General features: G+C 51.6%; 5 protein-coding genes across 5 annotated transcripts; 1 reads left to right on the forward strand and 4 right to left on the reverse strand.

Annotated features, from left to right (window-relative positions):
* Positions 1-4,330: 4,330 nt before the first annotated feature.
* On the reverse strand, positions 4,331-5,818 carry MYCGRDRAFT_71332 (uncharacterized protein; the record flags this gene model as incomplete). Its single annotated transcript, XM_003853297.1, has 3 exons — positions 4,331-5,453; positions 5,576-5,624; positions 5,700-5,818. 3 exons carry the CDS (start codon positions 5,752-5,754, stop codon positions 4,331-4,333), a joined length of 1,227 nt encoding a protein of 408 aa, XP_003853345.1.
* Positions 5,819-6,041: 223 nt separating this feature from the next.
* MYCGRDRAFT_40070 (uncharacterized protein) lies at positions 6,042-6,397 on the forward strand (the record flags this gene model as incomplete). The annotated part of the gene is made up of 2 exons (XM_003853019.1): positions 6,042-6,067; positions 6,130-6,397. 2 exons carry the CDS (start codon positions 6,042-6,044, stop codon positions 6,395-6,397), a joined length of 294 nt encoding a protein of 97 aa, XP_003853067.1.
* Positions 6,398-6,999: 602 nt separating this feature from the next.
* On the reverse strand, positions 7,000-8,781 carry MYCGRDRAFT_85784 (uncharacterized protein; the record flags this gene model as incomplete). The annotated part of the gene is made up of 2 exons (XM_003853296.1): positions 7,000-7,213; positions 7,328-8,781. The coding sequence occupies 2 exons, from the start codon at positions 8,779-8,781 to the stop codon at positions 7,000-7,002; spliced, it is 1,668 nt and encodes a 555-aa protein (XP_003853344.1).
* A 340-nt stretch (positions 8,782-9,121) lies between these two features.
* On the reverse strand, positions 9,122-11,762 carry MYCGRDRAFT_99982 (uncharacterized protein; the record flags this gene model as incomplete). Its single annotated transcript, XM_003853295.1, has 4 exons — positions 9,122-10,271; positions 10,324-10,544; positions 10,652-11,181; positions 11,311-11,762. 4 exons carry the CDS (start codon positions 11,669-11,671, stop codon positions 9,122-9,124), a joined length of 2,262 nt encoding a protein of 753 aa, XP_003853343.1.
* Positions 11,763-12,098: 336 nt separating this feature from the next.
* MYCGRDRAFT_104234 (uncharacterized protein) lies at positions 12,099-13,758 on the reverse strand (the record flags this gene model as incomplete). The annotated part of the gene is made up of 2 exons (XM_003853294.1): positions 12,099-12,751; positions 12,788-13,758. Coding segments are annotated over 2 exons (408 nt in total), but the record flags the coding sequence as incomplete, so codon positions are not given.
* Between the last annotated feature and the right edge of the window lie 7,592 nt (positions 13,759-21,350).

Here is a 21,350-nt window from a genome sequence, read left to right on the forward strand (position 1 = left end):
GGGTAGACATAATAACAGTCTCATGAAGTACTGACGTCTTATCGAAACTCATTTGAGATCAATGCGGGACTCCCATCCATCGTGCTTCTCGAGGTAGATGTGTGTTCCGTCGCGCTACTATCATGTAGAACTCATACCGTTGGTATAGAGTAAACGCATAGGAGCAGAATTCTACAACCACAAACGAAACGCAGCGGATTCAAGGGAGAAACAATGCACGAAAGCCAACGGGTCGACCATCCAACAGCCTGAACTCGGCCGGTCAAGTATTCATCTGCGATTGTCTAGCACGACACAACACCATGGCTGTGCAAACCCGAGTTAGTGCTCTATTTTGAGCGATCTTCAACAGGATCACTACGCCACACTACCTCATACCAACATGGGGATCCAGCTCCAGGTTCAATTGCTCGCTGTTCGTGTCGCGAAGCGTGGCCTCTGGAATCCCCATCACATCCTCTTACAGATGCACGATGTCGAGGCTGAAGGACCCGATCACACGCGATTCCATATCTCCGCCAGTCCAGCCAGCCCATCGACATCTTCCTCAAGGCCAGCGAATACGATCGGTACCTGGCTCGGCACTAGCATACCTGGGTCACCCCGGCGTTGAGCATGCAATGGCATGAGCCATACGTTCCCGGCCCTAGCTCTGCGTTGGTACGCGGGTGTCATATAGCACAAGGCAGGACTTCGCCCGCTCCGCCCAGGCGGACGCAAGTTCTGAGCACACTTTAAACATTGTCTTGCAGTCTTGGCTCATACTATAGTGGATCGCTTTGGCTATACTTTGGACTTATCTATCGAGATATCCTCTGGAGCATTGCAGGCCAAGGACATTCGCGCAACGCCACGCTGACATCCCGCCAACGCAGTCAGCCGCATTGAAGTCGTAGCACCGGCTTTCTCGGGATCGATGGATCCTTCAACGATAATGTCTCCGGTCAGAGAGCCATTTCCACATTTCGACGACAACATCGGCCCTCGAAGAAACATCTCGGTTTTCAGTCGCAGAGGCACAGCAACACCCAAGCCGATATTTGTGCGGAATGCACGGGAACGCAGTCGAGCCGACATCACTATGGCCGGTCGACACAGGAAGCTGATGTCACGCAAGAAGTCATCTAACGAGACAGTTCTCTATGCCGTTCCTCCTGCTGGCGTGCAGAAGTTGGCTTCACTGGAGGAGCGGATGGCCACGGATCCGAATAACGAAATCGTATCATCAATCAAGAAAACAGCGCCAACCCATAAGGACGAATTTTGCCCTGCGAACAATGCAACGGCGATCGACCACCATTCTGTGTGTGGCGGTTCTTCTACACGAATCGGGACATGGGTCGACGGAGTGGTGTGCTGGGAGGAGCAAGTCACAAACGAGGACTCAACCATTGCGTCCATGTCGTCAGTTTCCGCGAACCACCAGACCTCACCGTCACTTCACAGCACTCCGGAATCGCAGATCCGAAAAGTCAATAGCCTTACCAAGATCTTGAGGCCACGGCCGACACGTCCTGTTGTATTGGCGCCGCCATCAGTACAAGTTGAGACATCTCCTGACACGCCTACACAATGCGTCGCAGCAGATGACAGGTCATATAGTCTAGGCCAGCACCTTTCGAGCCGAGGACCAAGCATTTCGTCCAAGCGTTCACTTTCTCCCGTGTCGGAGATCTCACATGTCGAAGGAAGTTCGGCGTGCAGTAGCCGGAGCTCAGCGACCAGCGTTGAGACTGCTCTGGTTGTAGGGAGACTTTGTAGCTCACGCGAAGTCTCACCGGCTTCTATGCTAGACCTTTGCAGCAATGATGCGAGTGCACAAGAATGCGACGATCGCTGGTCTGCCCACCGAGGACAACAATTCGATGGCCAAGATTCAATACAACATCAGGACGACCCGCAGCGGATGCAGCCGATGCGTTCATCTTTCCTGCTGGATCCGTCTCCCACCAGTCCAACTTGGAGTCAGGCCGAAGACGCTCTCAACCACGAACTCGACTATTCGCCAGTGGACCGTCTAAGCAGGATACTCGAGCAAGGCATCGGACCCAACGATTGGCCGCAAATTTCATCTGGCACGCTGCATCGAACAAGCAGCGTTCGCAAGGTCATGCAGCCTCCAAGTGTCGCGCCGCCTGTCCCCAAACGATCTCGCAAGCGCGAATGGTGCGCATCCGCGGTGTTCTCCGGCAATGCACCCAGTCGTCGACGCTCGGAAGCGGAGCTCAGAGAGTCTACAAACGTACAGTTTGCCGGTGGTCTGCGAAAAGCCGCCAGCATATCGATTACCAAAATGTACGCTGCATCTCGATCGAACTCGATGCGGCCCTCCCTGCCCAAAAAGTCCTCAAAACGACCGCTGTCGAAAGTCATGGTCGACGAAATTGACTCCATCGAAAGCGCCGGCCAGTCAATACCCGGATATCATTATGCGATCTACCAAGAAGCAGAGACGACCGAAGATGTTCTTCTACATATCTTGAGCTCGCTCGAATCTCCCAAGGATCTGATGAACACGGCATTGATGAACAAAGGCATGTATCGAATCTACAAGGAGAATGAAATGTATCTTCTCCACAGGGTCACCTACAACGGCTCTCCGGCATTGTGGGAATTTGGAGAGTGGCGTCCGCCAACTGGAACGACAAGGTCGAACCTATCCTCAGCAGTGGACACGCCTCTGGGATACATGCGCTGCTATCGAAGGGACCAGGCGGTCGTTGAACGACTGCAGCAACTGATCCTCGCACAATGCCAGACATTCATCCGACGAGAGACAGCACTTGCACTGGCCGACGTCAACCATTCACAGGCCCAACGATTCAACGATGCTTTCTGGCGAGTCTGGACTTTCTGCAAAATCTTCGGCTGTGGGAAAGGTCGCGAGGAGGACATCGCCGGCCAGATCGACTGGCTCAGAGGCGGCGTGATCGCAAATGAGGACTATGTTTCCGCCACAGTGGACACCAACTTCGACGTCTACTCTGCAAGCGTCCTGCTGAACCCACCAGAATGTTTCGCACGCGGGAATGAGGGAGGACTTTCCGCCGCTCAGCTCTTCGACATGACCGAAATCTGGACGTGTATGACAGTTCTGCTGCAAAAGTACCACGGCCAACTTGAACTCGCAAGACAACACGGAGTCTTCGACGACTGCAACGTGCGACCCGGCGACTTTACACGAGAAGACCACTTTCTCGAAGAATGGACCCTGCACCTCCTCACTCTCGGCTCCGACGTCGTCCTCGAAATGGCCGAACTCGCCTCAATCAACGAAGCCCTCGGCTTCGCCACCGCAGAACAAAACGGCTGGACCCAATGGTCGCCTCAAGCTAGTCGCCGGAATTTCCTCAAAGAACCCGTCTCGCGCTGCTACGAAGACCAAGTTGCCAAAATGCAACAAGTGCTCAGCGATCCGCGTGAACAGGCGAAGAAAGACCTCCATCGTCGACGGGTGAGCTCTCTCGCGGCGGAGATCAGATTGAGGAGACAGAGCAGCGACTATCGACGTCTTCCTCTTATAGACATGGAACATGAGCGTCCGATGAGTATGAGCTCAAGGCAGAACAGCGTGAGGAGCGTGAGGTCTGGGTGGACAGATATCTCTCCTATCTCGCCTACACCGCGCGACACCGGCTCCGGGCTATTGAGTGCGGTATCGCCCATCGCACAGCAGTGGTCGGCGCCGCGGAATATGGCACCTATCATCGAAGAGCGTGTGCACGCGGATAGTCGGCTGGCGGGTCGCAATTATGGACGTGGATTTGCGGATGATACGGGTCTACGCGCGGTGCGGCAGCTTGTCTCGATGGGATTTCCCGAACAGAAGGCGAAGGAGGCTTTGAGGACGACGGACATGGGTGATGGGTTGAGGGTTGATAGAGCTGTGGAGTTGTTGTTGAGAGAGCAGTAGCAATGCCGCTCGTTGAAGAGCATGAATGCAATGATTTCATAGTCAGCGCAACAGCAAACTCATATGATAAGGTAACTATAGAAATTGGAAGCAAGAATTTCATCTCATAATCTCATTCCCTTTTCATACCAATTGCGCTGTCGCAGTGTACAAACATCTACACCGTCTATTGCGGAGTCAGTACACCGCTGCACGTCGAAAATCTTCATAACCAGTATGCACCATAGCCAAAGGAGCGTCTTGAGTATTCGGATCAACCGTAAGCCAAAGCGGCCGTCGCAAAGCACCAATCTCATCGCTGCGCGATCCCAAAGCAAGAGGGTATATAGGATCTGATAGACGCAAGCCAGTCCGATCTGAGAACCTCCAACCATTGACAAAATTTTCCCAAAACTGACCATTGACCCATTGATCGCGTCAGACCACCTCGACGTAATTGCTGGGAAAGATGCCTTCGCGGCCACCTATCCTGCCCGTCCACCAGTCCGCTTCGTTCTCCGTTCGCTTCACAATCGTGATGATGTCGCCCTTTTTAAATCCCAAATCTCCGGGCTGGTCTGCGTCGAATGTGAATTTCGCGATCGCTTGTCCTGGCCCGGCTGATGCTTTCCTGCCGAAGTTGGGTTTCTCGCTGCTGAAAGCCGGTTTTGGCGCTGAAGGTCGACCAGGTGCTGGTCCTTTGCGATCACTGTAGACATAGTCGGATTGATCGCCGGTGACATTTGACTGCGCTCGAGTCCTGCCTTGCAGACTGTCGAATGTCTCGCTCGGGTTGGCTCGTCCGTAGGTATCGCTGTTGCCCCAAGTCGAAGCTCTCGAGATCTTATCCCGAGACGCCCATTCATCGTTGCTGCCCATGCCGGTGTTGTCCCGCCTCACGCCCTCGCCGTATGCGGAGCCGGTCTTACCCTGCCACACTACATCCTCGTGCGAATCGTCGTAGACTGGGACGTCGTTGTACATGGCATCGTCGCCTGCCCGGCTCACACCCGCGAAGACGCGTGAGTTCAGCACTCTTGTCAAAGGTTCGGCTTGTGGTGGTACCGGCACGTTGCCTCCCAGCAGCTCCCTCGCCGTCAATTTCCTGCCGTACATCTTCTCGTTGGCGTCTCTACGCTCGATCAGGACGCTTCCCTCCAGACTGACACCTGCGAAGAGACCCTTGGTCTTGCTGTATGCGAATATACCAGACACGCCCTTCAAGCTCGCCGCGCCCGCTGCTTCGGCGTTTCGTCCCACGGGTCCCGCAGCAATACTGACGTTGCCTCCGAGGGTGAGCGAACCCACTTGGGAGAAAGTCCGCACAGCGCTCGCATCGTTCAGGATGAAGACGAAGTCGGTAACTTCGAAGCCGATTTGTCCACCGAAGCCTCCTCCTACTGTTCCAATGGCTGAGGGAGCCGACCAACTTCCATCTGCCAGTCGTGCAACGACCACACCACTTCCGAATCGTGCGGAGCCGAGGAAACCGGCTTTGAAGACGGTAATGATCGCGAGACCTTTGGCGTTTGAAAGTACTGAGGGCGGGATGATTTTATCACTGAAGAGCGCAACGTCAGCTGAAGCTCATATATAGGTAGATAAATGCAGACTTAGACCTGCAGACGAAGCTAGAGGAGAACTCTCGAGTTTCGCTGCAGGCCGTCTGTCCAAGAGTCTTACGGTCCAAATGCTTGTCGAGGATCAATGAAGGACGCCAAAATCTTGCCGCCTGGGAGGAAGTGTCAGTGTTAATTCTATAATAAACTCCGGGCGAATGAAGCATATGAAGGTGTGTCTGCCTTACACTTCTTGCATTCGCTTCGCATGGACGAAGGCAGAGGATTGTTGATGAACCCCATCTTAGACGATTGTTGTGCTGAACAAACAACTTCGATCTCAGGTAATATTGTTATATTCAAGAAGTGAAGCAGTGAAGTCGTCGTCGAGAGTTGGAGGCTGAGTCCCGCACATGACGTTCCGCGCTCGGCACGTTGCGAGTACCTTGCGGACCCAGTTCCGGCCAGACGATCAAGGGACCGACGTCAACGCTCATACAACTCTCAAGGCGACAGACAACACAAAGATTCGCTCACAATCTTGCCAACGACCCTTCACGCAAGCAGCCAAACCACACAAGACCGCCATCATGTCCGAAGCCTACGAGCGCGAACGGTATCCTTCCCCTCCTCCTCTCCTCCCATTAACCCATTCACTAACCCTCTTCTTCCCTCAAGACAAAACAACGACTCCCTCTCCGCCCTCTCCTCCAAAGTCACCGCCCTGCGAAACGTCACGATCGATATCTACGACAATGCGCGGGACCAACACGTCATCGACTCCACCTCCGACACCTTCAGCAACATGACCACTTCTCTGAAAGGATCCGCGAGACGGCTAGGGACCATGGCGGGTCAGGGGAACAAAGTCGCCGTGTTGAAGTTGGCGGGGATTCTGGTGGGGGTGTGTTTGGTCGTATATTGGTTGTTGCGGTGGATTTTTTGAAGGAGGATGGTGGGAAAGAGGGATGCGACTGTGAAGGCGATGGGCTATGACAGTGACGGACCGTGTCATGACCTCTGGTATATCTTTGCCCGCACAATTTGGGCCGGAACGGAGCTGTCAGACCGGAGCGTCTGGAGGAGACGACGGGAAGAGGACTCGACTGTTCAGGCCATTCACTACGGCTACAGCGACGGATACTCCAACAATCTCCGGCCCATCTCTGCGCGGCCACAATTCGAATCCGGGCGGTCTAGCTTCGTAGAATAGGCAAAGCGGGACGGAGGAGAACCGACGCATTCAGATATGTGCGTAGATTCCGGAGATATTTGAGGACTGCATGTGGGATGGGATGGGATGCGTTGTGATTTGTTTCTAGCATGGCGTTCAGGAGTTTGATTCGCGCGCATCAAGGGAATATTTACAGAACCGCACGGGACACCGACATCGTCGCATATTACCATCACGGAGAATCACTCAAGAAAGTGAAGACACAGCTCGAATCTGGTTAGGCTGTGTATATCTCTCATTCATTCTTCACCTCATCTACGCTATGCAAAATGCCATCTAGCCGCCGATTTTACCTCACCAAGTATTCATTCCCATCAGCCCCAAACATTCCCAAACAAATCATCCGACCCTCCACCCATGCCGCCACCACCTGACTTCGGAGGAGGATTCGTAGCAACAGGGCTAGCATGACTCCACCCTCCAAATTCCTCATCCTGCTGCACACTAAACCCACTCGCGCCGGGTGTCGTCGCGGTTGTAACTTTCGCAGGCGCAGGCTCGGGATCGCCCCAGCCAGAGTCGAAAGCACTGGTCATAGCGGGTGGGGCGGGGTTGGATTTGAAGGTCGAGGTTGAGTGAGTGGACATTGGAGGTGAGGTGGCCTTCGCGGGAGCAGCAGCGGGAGGGTCGGGAGTAGCCCACGCGTCGCTGGAACCCCATGCGTCCATGCTGTTCATGGCGGAGAAGTTGGAGGCCGCGACGGGCGTGGGTTTCGATGCGGCGGCTGGGGTGGGCGTTGGTTGCGAGAGGTTGAAGGCGCTGCTGGAATAGGTTGACGCTGGTGGTGACTTTGCGGCGGAGAAGCCGGCTGATGTGATGGGGGCGGGTTTTGGAGGTGGTGCGGGAGCGGACATGTCGAATAGGTCGCCCATGGAGCTCGTTGCTGCTGCGGGGCTTTTTGTGGACATGACGGGCGACGCGGAGGAGAAGTCGCCGAAGTCGTTGCCGAAGTCATTGCTGAAGCTGTTGCTCGATTGAGGAGGAGGATTCGATTTGGGAGGAGGAGCGGGCTTCGCATCGAAGAAGCTGCCTCCGCTGAGAGCCGACTTCTGTATTGAAGGCTGTTTCGAATGGCCAGATGGTGCGGAGAAGTTCGCGAAGGGCGTTGACTTCTGCTGCTGCTGCGGTGCAGGAGACGAGAACGACAACGAGCCAAAAGCGTCATCCATTCCACTCAGCGCCGAAGCATTTGACTGCGACCCAGCAGGAGAAGCAGGCGATTGCATGCCTCCAAATGCGTTCGCGGCAGGTTGCGGTGCTGGCGCGGCCGGCTTCGAGGCATATAGTGACAGAATCGATTGCTTCAAATCAGACCGTCCAATTCCAGGCGTACCAGGACCAGTGCTAGACGGCCTCGCAGGCGCTGCCGACGCTCCACCGAAGAAGTCCAATCCCAACAGACTCTCCCCCGGCTTCGACTGCTTTGCTGCCACCGCCTGCTGAGGAAGAGCTCTCGGTTGCCCAGGTCGACTCATCGCCGGCTCCGTCGTACTCGGTCTCGCAGGTTGCGCAGCAGCAGCAGCCGGCTCATTCATATCCCCAAACAAATCCACCTCCTGCTGTCTCGCCCTCGGCGGTCCCGCAATCCCACCTCCACTCCTCACCCCACCACTCGCCTCCCTCTGCTTCACCTTCTCCTGCACGACATTCAACGGCAACTCATCATCCTCCCCCGCTCCATCATCCAACGTACTCGGATCCGGCATCGGCCCATCCATAACCCACCTCCGACTATCATACTTCGTCCTAATAAAATTCTCAATCTTCGCCTCATTCGGCACATGTCCCTCCGCCAGTTTATGTTCCCAATACTTATTCACCCGCTTATTGCCCCACTTGAGCATACTCGCCATCTGTTCGTCGGTCCACGTGTCGAGGTCCACGGACTTGACTTTCGACACGTGCGTGCCCATGCCCCGGTGAATGCCGGAGCATCGAATGCAGATGAAGACGCCGATGTTCCAGGACGCCCAGCGGGGGTGTTTGTTGCGTTTGCAGTCGCCGCAGGATTTGTTGGATTCGAGTTTGACGAGTTGTTTGAGCGTGGCGCGGTTTTGTTCGCTGCGGTCGGCGCCTGCTGGCGGTCGGCGGGACATCTTGGGTGGTTTGGGCTCGCGGGCGGCGAGGTGGGTGGGAAGGGAGGGACTGAAGGCGATGTGTATTTCAGAGGTCACAAGTGTCGTGGCCTAGATGTTTGTCGTGTTCCGAGTGCTGCCTGACGTGACGGTTGATGTCCAATCTTGAGATCAATAATGAATTGGGCCCCGTTTCCAGACCCGCTGCCCGCCTTGAGCCAAGGCTAAATCGGCACTTGCGCCGGTGATCGATCTTCCCCTGTGAACATCACTCTTTGACACAATCACAACTTCTACAGACGTTCTGCACAAGATCACCATCCACATAGTTCCTCACTCCATCCCATTGGCTCATCTACACCTACGTCTCAACACTCTCAACCACCCCCGCCGCAACCGTCACTCCCTTAGCCCTCAGAACAACCCGATCCCCTCTCTCCATCGGAACCGCATCCTGCAACGTAACCTTCAACAGCGCCTTCTGACCCGCCTTGACCATCCTCGGCTTCTTCTTTAACACCTCCCCCTCCCTATCAAGCGTAGCAACCAACTGACTAATCAAACCCGGCACATGCATGCGCCCAATGTGAACATCCACACTCTGCGGCAGCAAACTGTCCAGAGCCGTGACTTTGACATTCAGCTTCTTGACGACCGTGATGGGTGTTTGGGAAGTGCACACGACGTCGCCGCTGCGGAGATGCTGCGCATCGATGTCTACGAGGTGGAGAGTGGGGATCTCGCCTGCGACGGACCATTCTCGGACTTCCCCTGCGACTTCGATGCCCTTTACTACCCCTGTTTCCCCGCTGGGCTGTGCTGTGATGATGTCGCCTACTTGAACGCTGCCGCTTCGTATGAGACCTGATATCGAGAGGGGATTGGTGATGCCGCCTCTGAAGACGTCCGAGATTTGCAGTCGTAGTGGCTTGTTGATGGTCTCCGTGGTGACGGCTGGTGGTGCGGACATCTCCAGTTGATGTAGGAGCGTCTCATGGCTCTTCGAGGTCCAGCCGTTGTGAGACGACTTTGTCATGTTGACAACGTTCTCGCCGCTCAGTCCACTGCACGGCACGAATGCAATATTCTCTTGTGTAAACCCCGTCTCGACGAGCAGTTTTGACACTTCTGCACTGACGCTGTCAAATTGCCCTTGGTCCCACGCTGGCGTGGTCGAATCGAGCTTGTTGACCGCCACCACGATCCTCCGTAGCCCGACTGCGTGGGTTAGCAGGATATGCTCCCTCGTTTGACCCTTCATTCCCGACTCCAGCTGATTTGCGTCCACCACAAGCACGGCAAGATCTGCCATTGATGCCCCGCCGATCATATTTGGCACAAAATCTCGATGTCCCGGCGCATCAAGAATGGTAAAGTTGGCCTGCTCAGTACTGAAATGATGTTGTGCAATGTCGACGGTGACGCCTCGTTCCCGTTCTTCTGATCCCGTGTCCATCACCCATGCGAGGGCGAAAGATGCCTTGCCCATTTCTGTCGCCTGTTTCTTGTATCTGTGAGGACGTCAGTTCTCCCTGGATCCGTATTGACACTCGCTAAACATACTTATCAATCTCCCTCTGCGCCACAGCACCAGTATCAAGAAGTAATCGACCCATAAGCGTACTCTTCCCATGATCAACATGTCCAACAACCACAAACCCAGCCGATGACTTCCTCGCCGACTTGCCCTCCGCCCAGAGCTTCGGCACATCCAGACCCTTACTCCGTACTTTTGATTGCGGCGCTGCAGGCGCAGGCGCGTCGAGTTTGAGTGCTTCGGTCTTCTTGGCCAAACCATTCGTGTCCGCTTTCGTATTGTCTACTCGGTAAATACTGGTCAGTTTCGTCACTTCTTGTTCAGTCCTTTGCTCTTGTCCTGCGCTTTCAGGACTGTATCGTCCGGCGATGGTCCATCAAATGGGTTGGACTCGGGACTCGAGCCCAGCAGATCCTGGAGAGCCATGCGAGCTGCGTTGTGCTGGTATGGCAGGCTACTGGACAAGGTCTGTCCGAACGCTGTGGGACCAGACCGCAAATCAGGTAACTGCTCCTTGGGCTCTTCTGGCGGTGGCGTCGGCTCTCGCGGAGGGGGCGAAGGTGACTTCTTCCTGCGGACCGGATACTTCTTCGGCTCTGGGATTCTGATCGGGAGTACATTCTCTTTCGCCTCTTTGGGCTTGCTCAAACGATCGAGCGAGCTGGTGGTGTCGGTGGGTGCTGATGGAGTACTCTGTGCTGCAGCCGCCTTCTTGCGTCGCTCCTCTGCCAGTTTCGCCAGTTTCGAGGATCCTCCCAATAGCTTCGGGCTCGGTCGCAGTGGTTCGGCGGGTACCATCTCTGCAACCACATTCGCAGGAAGTCCAGTCCACGGCGTATCTTTAAACCAGTCCCGAGCAGAAGTGGGTGGTAAAGGCAAATACCCTTCAACCAACATAATCAGTCAAAACTCTCTCCAAATCGAACCAAGAATATGCCCACCTGAACAACCCTCCCCAACACGCCCAACCCGATTCCTCCCCCTAGAACCTTCAAAAAACACATGCAACTCACCTGCAATAACCTTACTCTTCTCCGCCGCCTCATCAAACTTGCTCTTCGCCTTCATCTTCTCGACCTTTTCCTTCTTCCCCTGCGCCGGCCGTGGCGTCCTCGCATTCTTCAGATACGCCACGCTTTTGCCCACATCCCAGAAGTAATGCCACAGCGCATCTTCAATGTCCTTGGTGGTGCTGGGTACGCCCGCTTCGTCGAGTTCGGCGCGCACGACGGGGGTGAGGGTAGCGAAGTTTTCAAGGTCTTCGGCTGTGCGGCCTTGGGCATCTACGCCTTCTGTTTCTTCGCCATAGCCGTAGTCGTCTTCATCGGAGTAGATGTCGTCGTCGTCGTATCCGACGTTTTTGACTCGTTGCATTGTGGGGTTCTGGGCGATGTTGGAGGTGGGATTGCAGAGTTCTGGGGTGAGTGTTTGAAATGGTATTCGGAGGACTTGAGGACGGAGGAATTCCTGAGCGCAAAGAGTTAGAGGTGTGAATTGGCGAGTCTCTGTGGTTGTTCACTAAATGTCGGTGCGTGATAGACATCCCACCGACACCAACGGTCTGCACGTCATGCAGCAGCGGGCAGAAGCGCACCGCACTCCTCCCGGATCAACATCACGAAGCTCCCCGCCCGTTTCCTCCGGGGTAATGCTCCGAATACGAACAGAGCTCACTTCACGTCCTCATTTACGAGTATCGATACTGGCTGCAATGCACTCCCATGGTATGGCGTGCTTGAACGGAATAGCTGTACAGCATGAGAGCTCACAGAGATGATTTGAGCCAGTGGCACAGGAGATCCGTCGAGCTATCAGTCCATTCAAATGCCCACCGCAACAGCAGCGGGCACACAGATCACATCTTAAAACTGCTATCCACAAGAATCGAAAAAAGTGTCTCTCTCTCCGCGCACGACTTCGGACGGGCGGCATCTGGGTGGATAAAGCCATGCTCAACAGTCACAGACCGGAGTGTTCGCGACCCGACACCCCAACCCATCCATTACCGGCGACCAAAAGTTCCGGGTCCCAAAGTGGTTCCCGAGAATAACGAAGAAGAAAAGAGAGCACCAAAGGGGGGGGTCGGTAGAAGAAGGTTGTCGCTGCCATTCAGCCATAAAGTCGTGAAACGCGTCGTTCTCTCGAAGAAGGTTTGAAGAATGTAACCCAGCACTCTCCAGCTGCAGGTCATTGTCGTGTATATTGAAAGATGTCGCGGAGGAATTGAACGAGGTTTACAGGACCAGTGCGACGAGGCCGAGGACGGCGGCGAAGCTGAAGGCTTCGAGCTTGCCGGCCGCACCGGTGGATGGAGGCGGCGGGACGTATGTCGCGATGGGCATGCCGCCAGATCCGGTGCCGGAGCCGTAGACGATGGTGGTGTTGAGGCCGGGGTAATGAGATGGAGATGGCTCGACGGTAGAAGATGGCTTGACGGTAGAAGATGGCTCGACGGTGGAAGATGGCTCGACGGTAGAAGATGGCTTGACGGTGGAAGATGGCTCGACGGTGGAAGATGGCTCGACGGTGGAAGATGGCTCGACGGTGGCCACTGCTTCGGTGGAGGCCTCGATCGTTGTGTAGGCCGAGGAGGTGCCATTGCTGGTTGCGGTCACGGTCGTGACGACGCGGAGGACGGTGCGGGTCACGTAGTAGGTGGTGGTCGCGGTAGCAGAACCGGAAACGATTGGTTCTACATCGAGTGTTGTTGCAACGTAGCTGGGAGGTGCGTCGGCGGAGACTCCGGAGAGCATGGCAGCTGCGGCGAGTGCCGTTGCGGAGAGGTCGAAGAACCGCATAGTGTCGGATCGGATGGCGATGTTGTAGAAGGCGTCGGTTGATTGATCAATTCAACGATCGATGGGTAACAACGGCGAGGTCGATTCGAGCAGACAGTGATGCCGAAGGTGTCGCGTGTGAGGTCGAGCGATTCGGTTGTTGTCGTGCGGCGTCGCTAGGATGCGCTTGGAGAACGAGTGTGGGTGATCGACGGACGGTTGAGCGCGTGTTGTCTGGAAAGACTGTGATTCAAAGCAAATGCTCCGAGGGATTGCGACTGAGAAGGAATGTGTTTGCGCGTGAAGAGTCCGACGGCCAGCGGTATGTGGTTGTAGCGATGAGGCAGATCTGAGCCGAAGCCGAGAGGAAACGGGCAGGATTGCGGCAGGCTTCCATTGGGTATAAGCACTCCCGTCACTTTCGGCATGCTTCGCTGAAGGAAACGCAATTTCCAGACGGCAGGCGCAAACCGACCGATCGGGGTAAGCGCGCCGGGCTTGGAGGGCTTAGGCTGAGTTAGCCGCTGGCCTGACCCCGGCAAATCGATGGAGTATGGAGTAGCGCCGAGTGAATCAGAGGGATCAGAGGGATCCTCCAATCTTCGTCGACGTCGATATCGTCCAGTCACTCCACTGTCTGATCCACCCTGCAACTCGCGATCGGGAACACCGTGTTCCACGCGAGGATGCGCACTGCGTGTATCACAAAGGGATGCCAATTATTCAATAAATGAATGTCGCACTCCATCAATATCGTACGACGGGACGGAAACAATGCACGACACACTTCGGCATCTTCCTGTACCTGCGTCAACCAACGGTTGAGCCGGTCCCGTCCGGAACCACAGCAGAATGAGATCCACAAGCATCCGGACAACGTGGAAAGAAACCTTGGCTCTTCGTTGCGCCGTTGGAACATGTGCCTTGGTGAAGGATGATGAGCGTCCCAAAGTCCCACTCGCATCCATCCCACTCCGAGGCTTGGGAGGCATTACGGAGTACAATGGAAGAGTCTGGCCTTTTAGCCCTTGTCATCTCAATATCGCTTGACCAGCCGCGATATGGCGCGAGTGTCGACCGACTCAGACTTCCGACTGTGCGTGTGCCCCTCATCCAATCTTGCGACGTCAGGGCAACGAACAACCCATCCCCGGGGCGAAGCCAGGATATCCTTGCGGAGAATCAGAAACACTATCGGAGTGATCACTGTGACGAGACGAGGCGAGATTGCTTCGTGGTACGGTGGTACCTGTGCCACTGCCTTTCTCGGTCCCACCACCTCTGCCATGCTGTTGTAATAGGGCCGATTTGTCACAAGGGTTAATAACCGACACCGGTTCCTATTAATGTATATATAGAACCGAGGATCCCTTAGGTAGAGTTACAATCTAATGGCTTATAACTTTCAACAGGTTATGAGCCCGGACCGCGCTTATAGGTTACAATACCTCTAGTGTATGAGCCCTTTTTACGTTCTTTACGTATGCCTTGTTAATGTCTTTACCGACCTCCGTGTCGATTCTTAATGGGCCTTGTGCCAACTCTTAATAGGCGTCCGCGCTAAACACTCAATAGACTTCACAGTTAATCTTAATAAAAAACCTTAAGTCGAGTTAGTGACTACTTTGGTCGTTGTCCGAGCATCTCCGTCGTTTAATTAAGCGACAAGGATAACCTCGGAACGACGTTAGAGTTTTTACGCTATCGACACGGACTTACTGCCATTTTGACGAACGTGACAATTCGTGCAACCTCCTATTTAATGTATTACTGCATTACTCGAAACATCTAATACAAAGTGGATTACTCTTAACGCAATCCTATGTCTACCGTAACGCACTAAGGGACACAGACCTATTTAAGATCCTTTAAAGTTTTAACGAATTAGTATATATATACTTAGGTCCCAGCAAATAATAGCAAAATAATACAAGCTGCGTCTAGGCGAGACAGAAGAACAAGCAGCATATTGTCGTTTCCTCGCTGCAGAGCACTAGCGCTACAAGAGACACTGTAACAAACAGGCCGAAATCGAAGAACAAAGACGAAACATTTAAAGCACTCCCTACCTTAATCCTAAGACTAACCCGTTCTCGAGTCTATCCGTACCTAACGACTTAAGGCTACCTCGACGAACATTTAACGACATTAATTCACACAGTAACACTATTGCATTAATAACCTCCTTAACTAAGGCAACCGCACTATCCGCGCTACCGGCAGCACTAGCACTACTACTAACTCTAGGTCTATTAAAACTACTAAAGGCCTCTAAGCCAAAGGGCAAGAAGAAAGCGTCTTCAGATAAGACGGGTGCGACGCGTAGTAATTACCTTAAAAGCACCTCGACGGCTCTACCTGGTATAACTACATCTGCATAGACTGTATTACTAAAGGAAGCTAATTACGCTAACAGCAGCTCTTAGTTTACTAATCCTGCCCCTCTTGCCTAGGGAAACTCGGCTAAATTACTATCCTCCGACGACGACGACGACGCACTCTTCATTCCGGACGAGTCCTCCTACTGTTTTTAAGCAGCTCCTATTAACAACATTGTTAATATGCTACCTCGACGTGCGCCAGCAGCTACCGCTGCCCCTACTCCGCCGGAAAGATATACCGAGCGCTCGACGGAGTACAAGAAGGCGTACAAATCAGGTTTTAAGGACACTAAGCAATTTAACACGATGGTCACACTTACTAGCCCAAACAACTACGCCACCTAGAAGCGTTAACTCCTTAATTGCGCACTCGTAGTCAATTTTCACACCCTTATTAATAGATCGGAGCTCCTACCCGTGTCTCTAGTAGGAGATGCACTAACCTCTAAATAGAACGACTAGATGCTAGAATACGCGGAATAGCTGGCGAGAAACCTCTCCTTACTTAGCTATATTCGAAGGCACATTACCGAAGGCCTTTAATTAAAGATTAAGGGCATTACCCTCGTCGCCACCGCTCTAGAAGCAATTAAGAACTACTGCATAGCGAATAGAGTTTATTACTTCGTGTTAAGACTCGGCGATGTTTCTAACTACTCGTTTAATAAGGCCGGTTTATTTGAAGACTTTATAAAAGAATTCGAGCGAAGGATTACTAAACTCTACGCCCTGGCCGAGGCGCTAAAACTTCCGGACGACTTTAAAACCGGCTTCTTCGTTAAAGCACTAGGCCCTCGTTTTAGCAACTAGATTATAACCCAGAGCTTAATTTACAAGATCTGTAGCATTAGAAAGGGCAAGCAGCTAATTTTGTACGAGTCCTTAAAGTCCTCCGCAGGCAACGAATAGGAGCGAATAAGTTAAATTAACCTAATACCGGCTTTAAATTACTCGTATGCGGCATTCCGTAGAATAAAGCGACCGCACGACTTAAACGACCCGCTACTCGGACAACTACTTAGACTAGCGAACAACAAATGCGAGTAGCTAAGCTATAAAGGACGGTCTACCTACACGAACGGTTAATGTGCGAAGCAGAACAACGAAGTGTTTAAGGCATTTAAGGCGGGTAGAAAACTCCCCGGGAGCTCGAAAATAATAACTTCCGGTACGAACAGAGACGCTGTTTATCTAGGACGGCGTTTATACCTAGCGGGTGTAGATAATTTAGTAACAAATGACGGCGATCCTCAGATTAAGCGGGTCGTGCAATTCACTAGTTTATTATTTACTATAAAGGAATAACTATCCGATCTTGCGTCTAGAGTCGCATTAGAACATATTGCTGCGGGTGCACTTTACCCTACGTACCCTTTAATATCGAATCAATTATTCATTGCCTCCTACTCCGTCGTTAATCAAGCATTAGCTCCGAAGACTACCAAATCGGACATTATTTAAGGCGGGTATAGCAAGTACGACTAGATTGTAGACTCCGGCACTATAGAGCATATCTGCCCGAATTACGAGCTGTTTGTCGATTACGTGCTACTAAAAACACCGTAGGAAATAGTCGGTTGTAGCACTAGATTCTTTGTAGTAGGAGTTAGGCGCGTTTAACTAGAAGTTCGACACCCTTCCGGAAGCCGTTAATTAATCTTATTAAAGGTTGTTTACATTCCTTAAATGCTAGTGTCCTTACTATCTGTCGACAACCTTAATCGAAGCAGCACACGATATATGTTAATTACTAGGTACTACGACTTTACAAACTTGTCAACCGGTGAAGTTTTGCTTACTAGATTATAACGCGGAAAACTCTAGACACTAGACGTCTCGATTAGAAGCTCTTACCTGTCGACCTGGATCTATCAAACGCTATTAAACCTCCCGATAGAATTTAATACGGCTTTATTCTTTAACACGCGCACGCAGGCGAAACTACTACTAAGCGTATAGCATTAAAGACTGGGCTACATTAGCCCGGAGGCCGCTAAAGTAATGCTAAGGCGAAGGAACATTAGCTTTATTAATTAATCCTTTTTATGCGAATCGTGCTATCTAGGCAAGGCCTAGTAAACTCACAAGATATCGGAGCCTGTGCGAGAAATAGAACCGTTCGCGAAGATTTATATAGACCTCGGCGGACTACTGCCTACCTCGATATGCGGCGAACGATATTACCTGCTACTAGTCGACGACTATACTAGGCACTCCTAGGCGTACATAATAAAGACGAAGATGGCCGACGAAGTCTACCGATGCTACAAGGACTAGCTAACGCGCATAGGCACTTAATTTGATAGGAAGATTCGATGCGTTTATACAGACGGAGGCGGAGAATTCGTAGATGTTATTACGTAGGCCTGTCGATTAGCCGGAGCGAAACTTAAGATAACAGCGGCGTACTAGCCTAATTAGAACGGAGTCGTTAAAAGAAGACATTAAACCCTCTGGAACATTATCCGGTGCATAAAATAGGACGGGCACCTTCGAAACGAACTATAGCCGGAGCTGCTAAAAGTAGCAATTTTTATTAATAACAGGAGCCCTACGCGAGCGCTACATAATTAAAGGTTACCGCATAAGGCACTTACTAGGAACGTTCTAGAGATTAGGTGGATGCGGCGAGTTAGTTGCCGCGCATACAAACTCGTACTAAAAGCGCTGTTTCCGAAGAAATACGATCCGCGAGCTTATCTCCGAGTACTAGTAGGATTTGAAGGAGAAAACCTGTTTAGACTATAGAATCCTATTAATAGCAAAATCGAGCGTACGAAGGAAGTTCTGTTTAACGAAGACGTTCGACTGGACTATAGTTCGTTAAACTATACGTTACCGTTGTCTAGCGCCAATTTAGACGTAGTTAATACACCGGAGATGAATCTGCTAAACAAGACGACTGCCTACGACGTCGCCGCGCTTCAACCTTCACAAGAAGCATCCGCTATACGGTCCGAGTGGGAGAATAGGAATTAAGGAAGTCCGGACCACATACAGCGTATGCCTTACGTTAGACCGCAAGTCGCGAATCTATAGGTCGCAACTCGACCGAATCTACTACCGATTAGCTACGTTACTAGACCTACGCTAATTAAAGTCCCTACGAATCCGAAGTTGCTACTACTCCGAATGCAGCCTATAAGTTACTACTGCACGCATTAAAGTAACTTAATATTAGTCTTTAATGTAGCGTTCCTCGCCAGTAAACCAGTTATAGAATTTGAAGTAGAAACGGAAGATACGCAACTACCGGACCCAAATCGACCCCTTTAGCCTCCAGACGTCGATACCGCGGTTACTGTTTAATTAATAGAGAAAGACCTAATAGTCCTAAATACCTACTAGCAGGCTATAGACTCGGAATATAGAGAATAATAGATCGCGGCAATTCGCGAGGAAATCGACTCGCTTAATAAGAACGGAACATAGGATGTAGTCGAAGGCGCTACTACAAAGGACGCTCTACTCTCGGGAAAATAGGTGTTTACACTTAAACGAGGAAAGGACGGCGAGATTACTCGATTTAAGGCACGCTAGGTAGTGCGTAGCTTCGAACAGCGCGAGGGCATTAACTTCTTAGAGACATTTGCGGCAGTCGTCAAACTAATAAGCTATCGTATAATGTTCGCATACGCCGCGAGACACGACTGGCACGTCTATTAAATGGACGTTAAGACTGCTTTCCTGTACGGCGACATCGACTAAGACATATAGGTCGAACTACCGCCTGGCTTAAAGGACGGCACTAAAGTCTGCAAACTGCGCAAAGCCCTCTACGGATTAAAACAGGCACCGCGCATCTAGTATTAAACTCTAATTAAATCCCTTTAATTACTTGGCTTCGAGCCGTGTCCTTACGATTAAGCTGTGTTTTAAAAGGACAGAATATATATACTTGTATATGTAGACGACCTCTTAATCTTAGGCCCTAATCTTGAATTAATTAAGGAGGCGAAGAAGTCGCTTTCGAAAGCGTTTTAAATAAAGGATATAGGCGAATGTAGCTTCTTCCTTAGAATCGCTATTAAAAGAGACCGTAAAAAGAGGACAATTCGACTAACTTAAATAGCGCATCTTAAGGCGATGCTCGAAAGGTTTAGGTTAAAAGATGCTAACCCGGCACTAACTCCGTACAACTCGAAGGTACGATAGCTACCTACGCCTACGGATTACATCGCTACCGCCGAAGACAGACTCAGGTATTAATTAATAGTTAGGTTATTAATGTACGCAATGCTAGGAACTCGACCGGACCTAGCATTCTCGGTTTCCTAGGCCAGCCGGTTTTGCTTAAACCTATTAAAGGACTACTATAATTAAATTAAAAGGATACTTAAATACATAGCCGCAACGCTAGACCTCGGACTAGAATTTAATAGAAATAACCTGGAGCCTCTTACCGGAATAAGCGACGCCGAATAGGCTAGAGACCGCTCGGACAGCAAGTTAATTAGTAGATACGTCTTTAAACTCGGTGGAACTTCACTTAGCTAGAGATGTAAGAAGCAGACTACCGTAGCCCTGTCTACTGCGGAAGCCGAATACACTACCCTCTATTACGCTGGAAAGGAGGTAGTCTAGATGCGACAAATAGTCCAATACTTCGGAACGGAGTAGGACACCGTAGTTATTCGAGTAGACAACAGGAGCGCTATCGCGATTAGTAACAACCCGGTGAAATACGAAGCAACTAAGCACATCCGGATCTAGTATTACTTTATTCGTTAATTAATTAACGATAGGACAGTTACTCTCCTTTACATACTAGGAACTAACAACACCGCCGACATCTTTACGAAAGCACTAGATTAATACACCTTTAAGAAGCACATTGCTAGACTTGGAATTACCGGACTAGAGGGTAGACGCGTAAGGAAGGACTTAAAGAGAAAACGGACCAAGGAGTCTAACTAATGTTAATTATTCGGACAGGCGGTTAACTACTCTTTTCCTAATAGGTTTTTAACGAGGGCAACAGGATATTATAGTAACCGGTATTCGGTTAAGTAGGAGTGTTATAATAGGGCCGATTTGTCACAAGGGTTGATAACCGACACCGGTTCCTATTAATGTATATATAGAACCGAGGATCCCTCAGGTAGAGTTACAATCTAATAGCTCATAACTTTCAACACATGCGGTTCCACTAATGATGAGAAGTGAGTCCACGCACTTTGTACCGCGTGCGATTGGCAGGAAGCGGGTCACGATACCCGTTGGTACTCCCATTCGGCCTCGTGCGATGGTCCGACGGAGAACATTTGTGGAGTCTGCTCAGTTCTGTGGTTCTTGGTCCACTGCCTGGGAAGGAACATGGTTGACCTATCACACACACATGGCGAGCACGACGCATGCAGCCGGACCCTTTGTTGAGGACTCCGGGTCTTGATGTTGGCGATGGGATGGTTGTTGTCGCCACGATTTCAGACCCTCCTGTCGATGCCATGATGAGTGGCGAGCGGGAGGTAATATTTCTTTCCGTTCAGGACAAAGCATTGGTGCGCCGCGAGACATGCGGAGTCTGCACCTTGAGCAGGAGAACGGAGGTATCACTGTCCACTATCCTTCTTGCCAGGCCACTCCCCAACCCACTTCACCAACTGCGCAACAACCTCGTCCTGCACCTTTCTCACATCCTCATTCACATCCCCATCATTCAACGACAAATCACTACAGTGGAACCCACCCGGCACGACCTTCACCGGCACCTCCAATGAATCCTGCAATGGCCCAGCCGGACGATAATCCTAATAGCTAGTAACACCTAGGCGGCACTACCGCTTCCGGTTATCTAAGATACCGAGATAGATAATCTCCTCGTTAATATAAGCTTAGCCGACGCTATAGCTATTAGCGCTAAGATCCTTATAAGTATTATAAACTAGAAATAGC

Source organism: Zymoseptoria tritici, chromosome 4 (assembly GCF_000219625.1).
Source record: "Zymoseptoria tritici IPO323 chromosome 4, whole genome shotgun sequence".
In the NCBI taxonomy this organism is placed as follows: Eukaryota; Fungi; Ascomycota; class Dothideomycetes; order Mycosphaerellales; family Mycosphaerellaceae; genus Zymoseptoria; species Zymoseptoria tritici.